The following is a 17,959-nucleotide window of genomic DNA, read 5'->3' on the forward strand; positions in this document are numbered from 1 at the left end:
AAGCTTAGCCAAATGGGAATCATTTTTTCAAGGATGTGTCTACCAGGGAAGATGTCATGTATAGAAATAACTGTAACATGAGGTATACAGTGATAAGAGCCATGAAGCAAATTCCCATTTTAAAAAACTCTTGGAGTTCAGAAAAGGGAGAAGATTTTTCATCTGGAGGTGAAAAGGCTAAAAGAAGGTGCTATTTTATTTGAATCTTAATAGATGGAAAGGATTTAAACATGAGACAATGAGAAACTAGGGAGTCTTATGGCTATTTTAGCCTGAGAAAGTATATAGGAACAAAGACCCAGAGAGGGGAAAGTTAAATAAAATGTGTCATAGAAAGGAAGAAAAGAGAGAACTTCAAAAAATGGGGGCTAAAAGTGGACTATAGATATGTTACTTGTCCTTGTCGCTGACCAGAACATACGCTGTTAGCCTCTTATGCATAGCCATTCTGTTCTCCTTTCTGCCATCTAGCATCTCTCCTCCACTCATGATGCTCAAGTTCCTATTTAACAAAAAGAGACTTTGTTATAGGTGGAGGGTAAAAGTTATTTCATTAAAAGATTAAGAATCATTTAATAGGAAAGAAGGTTAAGGAGAAACATATTCATTTGGGAAGCTTTTATTAAAATCCTATTATGTCCCAAAACCTGTTGGATGATATGAGTATTTGTTAAATAACGTGCTGTTTTTTTCCTCAAAGATCTCAGTGTCAACTAAAGGAGGCAAAGATGTAAATAAGGGATGCAAAGTGTAATGAGTTCTACCATAGAGGAGTGTATTAGATATAGAAGTGACATAAGAGAAACAGTGATCAGTTCTGAGGATAGTAATTAGGGAATACTTCCAAAATAGGAGATACATCTGATCTTGGTATTTTTTTTTTTTTAAGACAAATGGGATCAATCCACATGTTATATTTTAAAACTTAATTTTTTTTAATTAGAATTATATCTTGGACGTCTGTTGTGTTAGTATACATAGATATTCCTTATTCATTTTAGTGGTTATAATCCACTGATTACATGTTATGTTGAGAGTAATTTCAAACTATTATAATACATATTTAATGTATCTACATATCATAATTAATCCCCTATTGATGGGTATTTGTTTCCAATTTTTCACTAATACACACAGTACTGAAGAAAATATACACACATACATTGGAATCTTTGTAAAACAAATTCTTAAATGTATACTTCCAAGCATGTGATAGATATTACCAAATTACTCTCAAAAAATGTTGGGTAGAAATGCTTTTTCCCTTACTTCTATAGAAATGGGAAGTTTGAGTCTTTCAAAACTGCCTGAATAATAAATAAAAATACATTATTGCTTTAATTTAATTTTCTTTAAGTACTTGCGAAGTTGAGTACCTTTTCATGTTGATGAGCTGGTTATATTTTTTCTGTGAACTAATTGCTATCAGAGTCTGGGAGTTTTACCTGTACAAGCTTGTAAATTTGCCTGTCACTGTTTGATGGATCGTGGTGGGAGGCATAGATTCTTGGGTCAGAAACAAGGACCATTGTTGCTATGAAATTGACAGCAGCACAAGCATCATATTTGCACTGGTTTCTCTTGCCCCCAAGTCCAAAGACGGTGATTGCAGTGAGGCCCCCAGGTGGATGCTGTGCATGGACTAGATATGTGAGACAACCAAGGAACGTGGAGCTTGTCAAATTTACCTCCTTTAAAATGAGTCTGCTCTGTCCTGGGGAGAGACTACCCCATCCCTCAAGGTTTCTCTCTGCAAACACAACCTGAGAAGTGGCACCAATTCACAGCTTCCAGAGCCTTCTATCCTTTGCATGCCTAGTAAGAACATGCAGAGACATTCAAGGCCCCTGACTGATTGCTTCTTCCAATAACTGCCTTTGCTTATTTTTCTATATACTTATTATTTTATTTATCATTTTCTCATTGATCTATAAGAGCTCTCTGCTATCACAACAATTATTCCTAGATCTGTCATTGACTTACCTGTCTTATCCTAGTTCATTTTTTAAATTCTATTTTATCAATTGTAATGGGGTTTATTTTTACATCCATGAGTTTCATGAGTTTCATGTCATACATTGAAAAAAAGGATGCCCATAAAAATATCAACTGATTTTTTCTCTTATATGTTCGATTGTTAGCCTTTAACATTTTGTTTCTTTTGGAGTTTCATTTCATGCAGAATGATGTAGGGACCCACTTTGGTTTTACCAAATGGCTAGCCAGTTGTTGCAACCTCATTGCCCATCTTTTCCCTCCTTGTTTGAGATGGCACCTTCATTACATATTAATATTTATCTGTACTTACATCTTGTACTATTTTTATTCTATTCTTTCATTTATTTGTATATTAATACTCCAACCTTACCTTTTAATTACTATAGCTTTATAATACACTTAATGCCTGGTAGAATTTTTTCCCCATTTTCTCTTGTATTTAAAAACTTTCTTGGCTGTTTTCGCATATTATTTTTTGAATGTGTCATTCAAAATAAAATAGGTAAACCAGATGAATATAAATATTCATTCTAGAGAAACTCTAAACTACTGTCTTTTACAGCCTCATCCCTTTTTTAAAACCTTATAATATGACTTTTGTGAAGGTTTAGTTTGCATTTCAACAAATATGGAAGCATAGCCTCTGTTTGCAATCCCTAAAATCTTCTTTATTTTAATATAGATTCCTTGTAGTTTGGAATACTGGGATGAACTCCAGAAGACTTTTGTCACATTTCAAGAATTTAATCTATCTGAAAGCAAAGTTTGTGAACTGCAGTTGCCAGATATCAATCTTGTGAATGACCAGAAGAAACTGGTATCCTCAGATCTTTGGAGAATTGTCTTGAACGGCAGTCAAAATGGAGCTGATGACCAAAGGTAACTAAGTGAAAAATGAAATAATGACATTAAACTAAGAAGCAGTTGTCAAATTATCTAGTGACCCTCACTTAGCTGTATCTCAGCTCTCCAGCAGCTGCATCTGTCTGAACCACAGATGAGAACCAGGAAGCAAGAGAGAAGCTGATGCTTCAAAGTCTGTATACAAAAAGTCCTACTCTACTCATAACATGGTCAGTAAGCCCTTATTAAGAATCTCTTCCTTAAATGTAAAAAAGAAAAAGTACAAAAAGACTACAAAAAAAAAAAATCTAGTCATCCTGAACCAAAAAATATAGAGGGAAAAGAGCTATACACACCTCAGTAGACTCTCAGTTATACAGTGATCAGTATATGTAATGATAACCCTGGGGCACTGAAAGAAAACCTAAATAAATTGAATCGTCTCCTTCTAAAAAGATAAATTTTAGAAATAGTTCCTTTTTAAGTGGTTTGAAAAAATAACTTTAAAAGACAATCTTCTAGACATTAGAAAAACTTGGCCAAACAAAATAACTTATGCCCAAAGGATTTCAGATAACCAGAGTTTTATCCAGCTCTAGGATCTATTTGGACATAATGAGTCTCTAGAGTTGTAGACTTCAGGTAGTCCAGATCATGTCCCCAGAACTTCCTGTTTCACACCTCCTACAGGAAGAGCTAGGCTGTCCCCATTTCCAGTGTTTGCCTTCTTAATACATCCAGTAACTTAAAGTAGAGAAAAAATGATTTCGGCAACCTGTTTTTCAGCACTTTCTGTCCATGTGCTCATAAAAGAAAAAAGAGAAACTACATCACATCATTGGAACAGTGATTTGCAGGGCCTCTGCCCATCTTGCTGTCCATCACTTTCAGTATTCTACCTTCCAGTTCTCCTGGTGAATTGGCTTTAGTATTATCTTATTCCTTTTATATAATTCCTCCTTTTTTACCCCCAAACAACATCTGACACTAATAGAAAGGAAAAAGAGTCCATCATCCCAGCACCTGTAAATTAACTGTTTTCTCTTTTCTATGTTACCTTTATTTTTGCTCATTACTATATGTCTTTACAAGATTATAATCATAGCATACTATTTGGTATTCAGACTTCTACTTTATATTATATATAGTTGTGACTGCTTTTTTAAAAATAATAATGTATGTTTATTGAAGAGCATTTGGGAAATAAAGAAAATAACACCATGCATAATCATACCACAATTAGATAACCTCTATTAACATTTTAATCTATGGCCTTACGGTCTTTTTCATTGGTTAGTTTGTATGCTTAAAAATAATTTGTTTTATACTTTATATATTTTATTTCTAGGTCATTTGGGCTCTTCAAAAATAATTACCTTCCTAGTATGTTACCTAGTAATATAAAATTAGTGACAATGTATTAGGGGAGTGGGATCTTGATTTTGCCTGTGTAATGCAGCAATAAAAAGAACATCCATCCTGTGAGAAGTTAGCAGATAGATAGAAAGATTGCCTAATCTAAGTATAAGTTACCTAGTCAGAAACCAAGAAGCCTCAAAAAATAGAGCTATGAGTAATGAAATTGATTTTTTAAAATCTGAGTCTCAATAGTATCAAGTTAGAAATCACTTCTTTATTCTAATTATAAAAGAATGCATTTTCATTATTGAAAGAAGTATTTTAAACAAGGTTAATCCCTCTGAATCTGAAACATTCATAAAAACTACTTTTGTGGTAAGCTTAGCACTGCAGAAATGTAGACCCTTTGAGGAATGAAAATTTATGCAGAAAATCAAATTCAGGCAATTTTTCACCAAGTTTTTGACATTATAAGCACAGATCTTTTGTCCTCACCTGGGATTTTTCAATTTACCTAATAGTTCACAATTGATCTTTAAATTGTTTCAAATTAACCATTTTTTCAGGGAGAAATTGATGTTAATGAATTAAATTTAAAGAGTTGGTTTTAAAGTCAACATAATTAAATGCTATTAAGACATTTTTCAAAATGGACATTAAATTTCATTTAGTTTCTAGAAATAAAACATCAGTGCTTTGACAGTATGTCAACATTTCATGCAGAAGGAAATAGCTACAGTTGGGGCTAGTATATTCTGTCACAAGTTATCGAGAATGGGACAAAAACTTGTCACTTTTATCATTAGAGTTTATCTTATCTTAAGTAATATTTTCATTGGTTTGATAAGGTTGCGCATCAGGCTGTTGTACATTCCTGGAAGAAAGTTCATAAAAATACTCCCATGAAACTTAATTTTTTTTTTTTAAGCATTTTATCCACGTGTTTCATAAAGTTGCAGGAACGTAGGCAGCTCAGTGGTAATGCGTCACTGTATGCATGTAAATAGAAGCACTAGTTAGTGTAGAATTTTATGTTAGAAGACCTGGGTTTAAGGCCTGGCTCCATCACCAACGAGCTATTTGACCTTGAGAAACTAACATCTGATACCTAAGCTGAGGCCTTAAGTACTGAATGGGAGCTCACCAGCCCAAGGGGTGGCCAGTAGCCTTCAACAAAGGACTGGAGACAAAAGATTCAGTCTTGTAAGTCCTATGCTGTGTATACTATATGGATATATTTAATTCAATCACCGTATTTGTATCTTTTCACCATCTTTAATGGTTTACTTGATCACACGACAATTAATGATTGGTAATAATTTTTTTTCTTTTTTTTATCTTTAAGTTTGTTGGGGTAATATTTGTTAATACAATTATATAATTTTCAGGTGTACATTATCATTTGACATCTGTGTATTCTATTGTGTGTTTACCGTTCAACATCCGTTTTCTTTCAGCTACCATATATTTGATCCCCTTTACCTACTCACCCTCCCCCTAAACCCTGTATCTGACCCCCTTTCCCCCGTCTACTTCCTCCCTCCCCCACTCTCTACCATCTGGTAGCCACTAGCCTATATTCCATGTTTATGAGTCTCTGTTTGTTTGTCCTGTCATTTGTTGTTTTTAGGTTTATATCCCACATATAAGTGATATCATGTGATTTTCAACTTTTTCTGTCTGACTTATTTCGCTTAGCATGATTATCTTGAGTTCCATCCATGTTGTCGCAAATGGCAGTATTTCATCTCTTCTTAAGGCTGAGTAATATTACATTGTATATATGTAACACAGCTTCTTTAGTCAATCATCTGTTGTGGGACATTTCGGTTGCTTCCATGTCCTGGCTGCTGTGAATAATGCTGCTATGAAATCAGTGTGCAAATATCTTTTCGGATATGGGTTTTCAAGGCTTTGCGGTAAAGGGATTACTGGATCATATGGTAGATCAATCCTTAGTTTTTTGAGGAACCTCCATAATTTTTTCCATAGTGGCTGTACCAATTTGCAGTACCATCAGCAATGTATGAGGGTTCCTTTTTCTCCACATCCTCTCCAATATTTGTTATTACTTCTCCTGTTGATTATAGCTATTCCAACAGATGTCAGATGATATCTCATTGTGGTTTTGATTTGCATTTCCCTAATAGCTAGCAATGTTGAGCATGTTTTCATATATTGGTTGGTCATTTGTATGTCCTCTAGGGAGAAGTATCTGTTCAGGTCCGCTTCCCATTTTTTGATTGGATCATTTGTTTTTTTCTTGTTATTGAGGTGTATGAGTTCTCTTTATATTTTGGATATTATGCTCTTATCAGAGGTGTTGCTTGCAAATGTATTTTCCCATTTGAATGGTTGTCTCTTTACTTTGCTGACAATTTCTTTTGCTGAGCAGAAGCTTTTTAGTTTGATGTAGTCCCGTTCATTTATTTTAGTTTTTACTTGTCTTGCTTTTGAGGTCAAATTCATAAAATCCTCTTTAAGTCCAAGATATCCTTGAGTTTCGTTTCTGCTTTCTTCCATGCGTTTTATTGTTTCAGGTCTTATATTCAGGTCCTTAATCCATTTTGAGTTAATTTTTGTGTGATGATAGACAATAGTCTAGTTCATTCTTTTGCAGGTGGCTTTCAGTTTTCCCACCATCATTTATTGAAGAGGCTTTCCTTTCTCTACTGTATGTTTTTGGCTTCTCTGTCGAAAATTATTTGCCCATATAAACATGGGTTTACTTCTGGACTCTCGATTCTGTTCCACTGGCCCATATATCTGTTTTGCTTCCAATACCATGCCATTTTGATTACTGTCACTTTGTAATATAATTTGAAGTTGGGCAGAGTGATGCCTCCAGCCTTCTTTTTTCTCAGGATCCTTTGGCAACTTGGGATTTTTGTGCTTCCATACAAATCTGATGATTTTTTAATTCTATTTCTTTAAAAAATTCCAATGAGATTTTGATGAGGATTGCATTGAATCTGTATAATGCTTTAGGTAATATGGTCATTTTAACTATGTCGATTCTTCCAATCCAAGAACATGGAATAGCTTTCCATTTCTTTGTATCTTCTTCGATTTCTTTTAATAGGATCTTATAGTTTTCATTATATAGGTCCTTCTCTTGTTTTGTTAGATTTATTCCTAGGTATTTTATTCTTTTTGTTGCAATTGCAAAAGGAATTATTTTTCCACTTCTTTTTATGACACTTCATTATTTAAGTATAGGAAAGCTATGGATTTTTGAATGTTGATTTTGTATCCAGAGACTTTACTGTATTTGCTTCTTGTTTCTAGGAGTGTTCTTGTGTAGTCTTTAGGGTTTTCTGTATAGAGAATCATGCCATCTGCAAATAGTGAGTTTGACTTCTTTGTTTCCTATTTGGATGCCTTTTATATCTTTCTCTTGTCTGATTGGATTCGCTAGGACCTCCAATGTTATATTGAATAACAGTGATGACAGCCTTGTTCCTGATCTTAGAGGGAAGGTTTTTAGTTTTTCACCATTAAGTATAAACTTGGCTTAGGGTTTGTCATAGATAACTTTTATTATGTTAAGGTACTTTCTTTCTATACCGATTTTGTTAAGTGTTTTGATCATAAATGGATGCTGTGTCTTGTCGAAGGCTTTTTCTACATGTACTGATATAATCATATGATTCTTATGTTTTAATTTGTTTATGTGGTGTATTGCATTCATCAGTTTGCATATGTTGAACCATTCCTGTGCCTTTGAGATGATGCCTACTTGATTGTGGTGTATAATCTTTTTAATATATTGCTGTATTCAGTTCACTAGTATTTTATTTAGAATTTTTGAATCTCTGTTCATGAGATATTGGTCTGTAGTTTTCTTTTTTTTGTATTATCTTTACCAGGTTTTGGTATCAGGCTAATATTGGCTTCATAAAATGAGTTTGGAAGTATTGCCTCCTTTTCGATTTTTTGGAAGAGTTTGAAGAGAATAGGTATTAAATCTTCTTCGAATGTTTGGTAGAATTCACTAGTGAAGCCATCTGGTCCTGGACTTGTACTTTTTGGTAGGTTTTTGATGATTGTTTCAATTTCCATACTGCTGATTGCTCTATTTAGATTTTCCAGTTCTTCTTGATTCAGTCTGGAAGGTTGTATCTTTCTAAGTACTGGTCCATTTCTTCTAGGTTATTAAATTTGGTGTTATATACTTTTTCATAGTATTCTTGTATGACACTTTGTATTTCTGCAATGTCAGTCATAATTTCCCCTCTTTTATCCCTGACTTTGTTTATTTGTGTCCTTTCTCTTTTTTCTTTAGTAAGTCTAGCCAGGGGGCTGTCAATTTTATTAACCTCGAAGAATCAGCTCTTTGTTGCATTTATTTTTTCTCTTGTTTTTGTTTGTTTGTTTGTTTTCAATTTCATTTATTTCTCCTCTAATTTTGATGATGTCTTTCCTTCTGCTGACTTTAGGCTTCATTTGTTTTTCCTTTTCTGTTTTTTTTTTTTTTTTTTTAAGATGAAATGTTTGATTGTTTATTTGGGCTATTTTTTGTTTTGGGGGATAGGCCTGTAATGATATGAACTTTCCTCTTAGGACAACTTTGCCATGTCCCAAATGTTTTGATATGTTGTACTATCATTGTCATTCAATTCTATGTATCTCTTGATCTGTCTTTTTATTTTTTCTCTGACGTAGTTATTCTTCAGTAGCACGTTGTTTAAACTCCATGTATTTGTGGTTCTTCCTGCTTTCTTTTTGTAGTTGATCTCTAATTTCAAAGCATTATGATCAGAGCATATGTTTGGTATCATTTCAACCCTCTTATATTTGTTGAGGCTGTCCCTGTGTCCCAGTACATGGTCACTCCTTGAGAATGTTCCATGTGCACTAGAGAAGAATGTATAAACAGCTGTTTTGGGATGGAAGGCTGTGTAAATGTTAATTATGTCCAGATGGTGTAATGTGTCATTTAAGGGTGTTATTCCTTATTGATTTTCTGTTTGGATGGTCTGTCCGTACCTGACAGTGGGGTGTTTAGGTCCCTCTCTATGATAGTGTTTTGGTCTGTTTCTCCCTTTATTTCTGTTAGTAATTACTTTATATATTTGGAGGCTCCCTGATTAGGAGCATAGATATTAATAAGTGTTATATCTTCTTGGTGCATGATTCCCTTTATCATTATGAAGTGTCCCTCCGTATCTTTACCTTTTTGATTTTGAAGTCTATTTTGTCCAATATTAATACCACTACTCCCGCTTTTCTCTGAATGTCATTTGCTTGAAATATCATTTTCCACTTTTTCACTTTGAGTCTATATTTGTCTTTGGAGCTGAGATATATTTCCTGAAGGCAGCATATGGTTGGGTTTCATTCTTTGATCCATTCTGCAACTCTGTGCCTTTTTATTGATGAGTTCAATCATTTACATTTAGGGTGATTATTGAAATATGAGGTCTTCTTATAGCCATTTTATCTTTTGCTTTCTGGTAGCTCGTTGTTTCCATTGCTTCCTTGTCCTTGTGCTTCTGTTTCTTTATTTTGGTTGGCTTTGTGGGTTTTGCCTCTGCTCCTTCTTGTTTTACATTATATACAACAGTTCTGAATCTTTGGCATATGGTTACCATTATGAATATGTAAAGGATAGTTATATATATGTATACACACACACACACACACATGCACACAGATACATATACATACACATAACAGTTGTCCATTTTCTTCTGCACATGCCTTATCTTCATTCCCCTATGAATTTGGATCTTTGAATCCCCCCCTTTTAAATCATTGTTATCTCAATTTGTTCCTATGTATGCTGAACTTTCATTACTATCTTGCTATAACAATTCTCTTCTTATTATTTAAGCTTATAATGCCCTGTTCTTAGTAAGGGTTGCACTCCTCTGCTTTTATTTGCCCAATAGTGACTTTACTCCTAATTATATATTTTTTTCTTTTTGTCATTTTGTTTTAGGTGAACTGACCCCTTTCAGTATTTCCTGTAGCACAGACCTTGTAGTGGAGAATTCCCTCAATTTTTTTATGTCTAGAAAAGTCTTAATTTCTCCTTCATATCTAAAGGAGAGCTTAGCTGGATACATTATCCTTGGCTGGTAGTTCCTTTCACTTAATAGTTTAAATACTTGATTGCATTCCTTTCTGACTTGCAAGGTTTGCACTGAGAAGTCCGAGGATAATCTAATGGGTTTACCTTTATATGTTTCCGGGTTTTTCTCCATGGCTACCTTGAGAATTCTATCTTTATCGTGGATTTTTTTTTTTTTTTTGGTTGTTGATTTTTGATAATTTTAACACAATGTATCTTGGTGAAGCCCTTTTTTGGGTGACATCATTTGGTGATCTGTTGAATTCTTGAATTCCAAGCTCCAGCTCATTCCTTAGATTTGGAAATTCTCATCAACTATTTGTCTGAAATGCTTTCTAATCCCTGTTCCTTTTCCTCGCCTTCAATAACGCCTATTATTCTTATGTTTCCTTTCCTGATAGTATTAGCTAGTTCTTGAATTTCTCTTTCATCAGTTTTCATTTCTCAGTTTTTTTCTCCTTCTTCTGATTTAGTTCTAGATTTCAGTGTCATTGATCCTTTCCTCCATTTGGTCGACTCTATTTCCCAAGCTTGCTATTTTATTTTTCAACTCTTGTCGCAGTGTGTTCTTCATCTCTAGAAGTTCTATTTGGTTCTTTTTGAGGGTTTCGATCTCCTTGCTCTGCTCATCTAGTTGTTTTTTCAATTCCTGAAATTGTTGATTTGAGTATTTTTGAATCTTATTGAGTTTTTTCAGAAGTAACATCCTGAATTCTCTGTCATTTAAATCGCATATTTCTCCGTAAGCTATTTCTGGAGATTTTTCTCTTTTTTTCTGATATGCTTTGTCACCTTGGTTATTCATGGTGTTTATTGGACTATTTCTCTGCCTAGGCATTAATGGAAGTGTATTCTGCTGTTTTTTCAGGAAGAAGATTTATTATATAAAGGTGTCTCTTTAGCCTGTTTCTTTTGGTATTCAGTAGATGGCGTCCAAGCCTCTTGGATGCCTGCTTTATATAAAGTCTTAATAACACTTTTTTAATTTTCTTATAGATATTTAATCATGCTCACTACCTTCATTTTCACTCCCTGTCAGTGTCAACAACAGTCTCGTCAGCGTTTGCTCAGATTCCCCTGGGGTCCCATGGTGATTGGTCTTGGAGGGTATGGGGAGAGGGTCCCTTTGGGTTGGGGGTTGGGGACTGTGCTCAGCCTCAGTTTTGCAATCATGGCCGGCAAAAACCAGCTGTTGCTCCTCTCCAGTCCTGTCCTGTTTCTCTGCCTTCTGTTCTGATGACTGAGCTCTGCAGCCAGCCAGCCACGGGGAGCTCACAGCTCTCCTAGACAGGGTCATTCAGGGAACTAGCAGCATGAACTCCCTGCTCTTTCTCCCCTCCCCCTCCTCCTGCAGGGAGCCCTGGGCAGCTGTGAGAGGCAGCTTCTTTATTATTCCCAGTCCACCACCCGACACCCAGGGTTTTGACCTGTGGTATCTCCTATCCACAGATCTCACATTCAGATGTGCTCGTTTGCAGTTTGGGGTTCTTTTTGAGTTTTAGATGTTCATCTTATTGTTGTCTCAAGAGGAGAGATCTGGGGACATCTTTCACTCCACCACGTTTTCAAAGATCCATAATTATGTTTTTTGAAGTTAGTATTTGAAGTAGAGTAACCTCAAGCTTAGTTTCCACAGGAGCATAGACCTTTTGGAGACTTCTGTTTGCTGTGCACTGGACTGGAGGCAGGGCATACCGACCAGATATCCATTTCAGTTGCTTACCTTTAATCTTATCATGTGTGTATTTGCCCACACGCCCATTGCCGAAGCCTAAATAAACTCCCTTTATCACTTAGGTCCTGACAAGAAACAGATGGCACATTCAAACTGGGTAATTGAGGAGAGTGTGAAGGACTATTTACAGAAGTGTGATCAGGGTTAAGAGATGGGCTAGGGACTCTCGGGAACCATCCCATTCTTAGGCCTGAAGGAGTCAGGTGATAGAGCCATTACCAGAACTAACTCTGAGCAGGTGTTTGTAGCTGCTTTGGATAGAGAGACACCTCAGTGCATGGAGATGTGGCCATGAAGGGGTCAGGAGGAAACAGCCCTCAGATGACTCTCCTCCCACTTCCTGATCTCCTCTGGGCACCTCTCACCGGCTAGACCCAAAGACAAGCCAAAGGACAAAGCAGCTTGTCAATATAGTACGGGGGCAAAGTAGAGGAGAGGGAAGGGTAGAAAGTGGATCTAGAGAGCAAACAGAACAGAGCCAGCAAGCACACACTCTTGAATTCATAGTTTCTTACCCAGTGACTGGCCCTAGGAGGCGAAAAAGGGAAATGCAGTGGGCCACCCTGCCTGTTCCCTGGGTTAAATATCAGGCAGCTGTCTTCTGATGGACCAGGGCAACTTTCCACTTTGTTTCCCCCTCTTACCCTCACCTCAGATGGCTACCTCCAGAAATATATGGTATATAAAGTCATGCAAAATACAGGCAATTATCAGGCAGCGCAAGAGTAACTGTGCAGATCTTGATATATATGTTCACTTATCCTTATTGCAAGTTGTTTGATGGTAATACTAAAACTCTGTTCACCTGTGACAAGTCTTTGGTGGTTCGTTGTCCATGTTGCAAGGTCATTTTCTCACACTGAAACTTTTTATCCCCACCTCTACACCCCAAAAGAGGAAGGCATCCCGGAAAGAAAAGTGGCTTAGGGTGTGTGGCTCTTCTTCATGCAATGAAAATTGAAACTAGTGAGATTTTTGGAATACTTTCATTTTAGGATGTGCCCCCCCAAAATTATTTTTCTCCCTAAAGATCCCATAAAAGAAGTCACTGTCCACTCATATTTGGTACTCCATCTGTGTGTGTGGGGGGGGGGGGGGCGGTTCATTTCCCAAAGCCTTGATTCTCGTGTGTATAGACAGTGGATGGAGGAATCCAAAAAAGACTATTGGGATGGGATGGTCAAGTCCCTGGACATTTTTCTTCTCTCCACTGGTTGAAATTTCTCCTACGAAAAGGTGACTGTGGCCTCCGGACATTGTTCTCTTCCATTTGGTTACCAGGATCTGCACTTTTAGATGTACCTAAATTTGTTTGGTGCCATTTTTAAAAATCTTTTGCCTTTCATAAACCATTCAGATATATATCTTGACATTTGGCTTTGTCAACTATGTTTCTAGTCATATAATGATATAATCTAGGATTTATCCAAAAAATTCTTTCCTGGGGCTAAATGTGTTCTTCCCTTCTCTCCCTTAGGCAGAAGGAATTCTTGTATTTTACTCAAGTATCTTTTTGAAGCCTTTTACTATTTCCTTTACTTGGTCATTGAACTGCGTGTAACAGCCCTCCCAGGGACTTGGTCCTGTGCCAGGTAGTCCTTCTCCCCATCCACATTCCCCCAAGTACTCAACATTCCTTGGCTCTCCTCTAAAGTTCTAGGCTGATGGTATTCACGAAGACTCTTTCATGATGCTTACTCTCTGAACCTTGAGAAATTCTCTCTCTCTCTCTCACTCACTCACTCTTTCTCTCTCCCCTTCCCCCTCCCTTTTTTTACAGTCAGAAAGGAGTCCTTTACCTGAGGGCCCATTTAAGCCTGTTTTTTAATCCACAGATTACAACCCATTAGTGGGTTATGAAATCAGTTGAGCAGGTTACAGTCAAAATTTTTTAATCAAATAGAAAATAGAAGTGTGAAAAGGACATATTGTATAATTACACTTATATGAGATATCAAGAATAGTCAAATTTATAGAGACAAAGTAGAATGGTGTTTGCCAGGGATTGAGGGAGAGGGGAATGGGGAATTATTGTTTAATGGGTATGGAGTTTCCTTTTGCGAAGATGAAAAAATTCTGGAGATGGAGTGTGTTGCTACTTGCACGATGGTCTGAATGTACTTAATGTCACTGAACTGTATAATTTTAAATGGTTAAAATAGTAATTTTTATGTTATGTTTATTTTACCACACTTTTAAAAATATCGGAGTGTGTTGTATTTTCAGTAAACCTCCTGTTCCCTCCTCCATTTGAATGTGTACTAGGTTACAAATAAAAGTATATTTCTTATTTTGGGTTATAGCTAAAACATTTTTAAAATGACAGTTCTAAGGGGTAATGAGAACATGGTGCCACAGGCTCGTACATCCTCCCTTGTCTTAAACACGCATTACTCTCCTAGGATGGACAGAGCAGTGTTTTTGCAGTAGCTGGGAGAGAGTTCAGGTGAACCAGTGTTTGAGAGACATGCCACGCTGAGATGAATGTCAGTGTGAGATCTCTCTTAGGAACTAAAGGTGATCAACCACCAACAGTTAAAGTTAAACTGAGTAACCAGCATGGTCCCCTGTTTGCTTGCCAGAAAAGGAGGGTATAGAGTGCTAGACGTCATGCTAAGCATTTTGTATGCAGTATTTCATTTAATACTTAAAACTTGGGTCCAATTACTATACTCACTTTACAAATGAGAAAACTGAGATTTATCTAGATAAAATAACTTGCCCAAGGTTACAAATATAAGTGATAGTAATGTAAGCATTTTCATCTAAGTTCTCTCACTTTAGTCATTCTCTTCTTAATCTCGATGCTATTATTATGCTGTATTATAAAACCCTTATTCCCACAGAGGAGTCCAGAGAAAAGCTCAAGCCTTCATCAGTGGTGTCAGATCATTGATGGGTACCTGCAGTACTAAAGGGATTCACTCTGGGTGATGTCCAAGCATGAATCTTAGACGATTATGCCTGACTCCCCACAGTGCCTCTGGGTCAAACAGGATCTGGGCTTACTAAAACACTCCTTGTTTAAAGAATTGACACCCCTCTATAGGTCACCTTGGAGAGCTGATAAGTAACTCTTTGGCTACAATGAAGGTATGAATATGTAAAACTCTTGCCATACCTTCCACCATTTAGAATATTTGCACTGTTCTAAAATTTGAGTTTCCATTAGGAAAGTATTGACATTTGAACTAACTACTTAAGTAGAACTAACTAGGATCTTGAGTTCTATGTTTTATTATTTGGGTGATCTTCTGGAGCCATTTCTACTTCCTTATCTGTTCCTGATTATTACATATCTCATAAGTTAAATTTTTCTTTTTGATAATCTGTGTCAGATCAAAGTTCAGTGTACTGAACTTTGTAAGAAAATTATACAAATGCAGCTACTACAAGTGTGCCTAGCAGGGTCATTACTCTCATATTTATGACAATTAAATTCTATTACACTTCGATCTTTGTGATACTTTTGTAAAAGGTAAACATATATATGCTGTTTTTATAATATATAATGATCAAACTCAATATCAAAAAACTAAAATTTTATTGATTCTGAATATAGTTAAAGAATATTTAGATTATATATACCGTATTGATTTTGTGTTTAAGGAACTTTAATTTTGATATGACTCAAATTTTTAAATAACAATCTAAGTTTTTAAATATAGATTTACCTAGGGACCATTTTAGTTGGGATTTCAGGATTATATGAGATAGTGCTGACCATTAGAGTATGTTAGTTAAGAGTTACTATGTATACCTAAAATATCGCTTTGATTTGTGAATTTAATTTCAGAAAAGCAAAAAATTAATTAGTTTGTTATAAATAAAGATTTTGTGTGGCACATACTCATAATGTTTTAGCATCTTTTTTCAACATGTTATAGTATCTGCTACCCTCAAGAGTGTGAAAAATTGTAGTTGGCAAGAAAAATGTCTCAGATAAACCTCAAATTATGTACTCACTGTTTCTCATAGAACTCTTGCCTGGATTTTTAATATTTGACTACCATTATACCTTACTTTTAACAACTTTTTAAAGTAACATAGGGGAAAGAGTTCATATGTGTAAAACACATGTACGAATAATACATTTTGTTCTTTCTGAATAAATATATTTTAATTTTACCAATGAAATCTTTTATTTGTAACTCTGTAGATAAATTCCTAGAAAGCTCTTTGGATTATTATGCCCGTTTATAGAAAGTTAAGAATACACTTGGCTGCTTTTCGCACGTAGCATTTATTCAATAACAAACTCAGGACCCCAGAGTTTGTGTTTATTTGTGTATAATAGAGATTTACTAGCACTGCAGTAAATACCACCACGTAACTATAAATCCTTGAAGTCAAACACTCAGTAAGCATGTCGGAACGCTCTTAGCTTTATTTTCGCTAAGCTTTTCACAGTCTCTTTCAAAACTCAGGTGAAGATTCACACTGAGAATTTCCCAATTTACCCCACAGTGTTTAACGTTTCTCGTACATTTCCACACTGGCAGCACTTTTGACTTTCCTGTTCCTGAGAGGTGGTTCTGTTTCATAATGTTTCTAAGTGTCCACGTTTTTCACATCACCAGTTATACTATGAGTTCTTTGAAAACCAAGGATTTATTTCTTTAGTTTTTCCTATCGTAGTTCTCCCTAAGATACTATAAATCATAATATTTCTTGTCTAGGCTCCACATGCATTTGGGAGTCAGGCTACCATAAATGCAGGCAAATTTTAGATTTGGAAAGAAGATGGAAGGTGATAAGGGGGAATAGGGCGGCATCAATTCAGTATTCATAAGTACCAGGATGCACCTTGCTCCACACCCCCATCCCAGCTCTCATGCTTCTGCTAGCACTGAGGCAAGGCCTCTAGGCAGTGTGTTTCCCATGCACACCAGCAGCCACCATGTACAATCATCTTCCCTCCTACAGCTGCCTTCACTGTTCCTTTTCATCAGATTTTACTTGTATAATATGGTGTTAAGAGGATGGAAGTGAAGAGACGACCGATGCAGTGTAATTGTCCATGGCACCTTGGTTCTTCTGGACATGGTCACAACTTTTATGGCACCTAGTACAGTATTTGTTGCATTGAACTAGGTGTTGAATAAAGAGTGTTGACTAATTCATATGGAAATATGGATGTGAACAATCTGAAGAGGTAAAAAAAAAAAAAAGTGAAACATTTATGGTGACACTGAAAGTATTGGGTTTTTTGAATACCAGAGTCATACTCTGAATTCTGTTGATGTTAAGCTAACATGAGAACAAATTGTCTGTAAGTCATGAGAGATACGGATGGAAGAAAACTGGATGGCAGGTAAGTCAGCGTGGCCTGGGGTTTGAGGAATGCTTTGAAATTTTTCTGCTAATAACTTAGAGAATAATCAACATGAACTTAATTTTAAAAAACAACTGGTGTATGTGAGTAAATACAAAAGATTTGATGATGGCATGTTGACGATAGGATTATAGGTGCAAGCTTAAAAACCCTTATAGAAAGATATTTCACTTATATGATATTGGGAAATGTAGGTTATTGAACTTCTTTCACTACTTATTTCTCATAGCTCTGCAAGTGAATCTGGTTCTCAAAGCACTTGTGACCAGCTTGTAACTCCAACAGCCCTGGCCGCCTGTACCAGAGTCGACTCTTGTTTTACCCCATGGTTTGTCCCATCTCTTTGCATTTCCTTCCAGTTTGCCCACCTGGAGTTCCATCTTTGTCATCACCTGGATCAACTTGGCACAGGTACTTTTTTTTTTTTAATGCCCACAGCACCTTCCTAGGTGGTCTCCCATCCAAGTACTAACCAGTACTGACCCTGCTTAGCTTCCGAGATCAGCCAGGATTGGGCGTGTTCAGGGTAGCATGGCCGTAGGGCACAAGTACTCTTTACTTTAGCATCAGAATAACAATATCCGCTTAATACTTACTTTTTGTCTTGAGTGTT

The 17,959-nt window shown here is 36.1% G+C and overlaps 1 protein-coding gene across 8 annotated transcripts in view; it reads left to right on the forward strand.

Moving 5' to 3' along the window:
* VPS13B (vacuolar protein sorting 13 homolog B) overlaps window positions 1-17,959 on the forward strand; it is a 670,010-nt gene that overhangs the window by 563,612 nt on the left and 88,439 nt on the right. For all 8 annotated transcript variants that reach the window (XM_036233309.1, XM_036233311.1, XM_036233312.1 and 5 more), the window contains 2 exons: window positions 2,681-2,877; window positions 17,576-17,757. In XM_036233309.1, coding sequence (XP_036089202.1) covers window positions 2,681-2,877; window positions 17,576-17,757 — 379 coding nt within the window. The remainder of the gene's footprint in view (window positions 1-2,680; window positions 2,878-17,575; window positions 17,758-17,959) is intronic.

The sequence above is a fragment of the Rousettus aegyptiacus genome, unplaced genomic scaffold (assembly GCF_014176215.1).
Source record: "Rousettus aegyptiacus isolate mRouAeg1 unplaced genomic scaffold, mRouAeg1.p scaffold_m13_p_15, whole genome shotgun sequence".
NCBI lineage: Eukaryota > Metazoa > Chordata > Mammalia > Chiroptera > Pteropodidae > Rousettus > Rousettus aegyptiacus.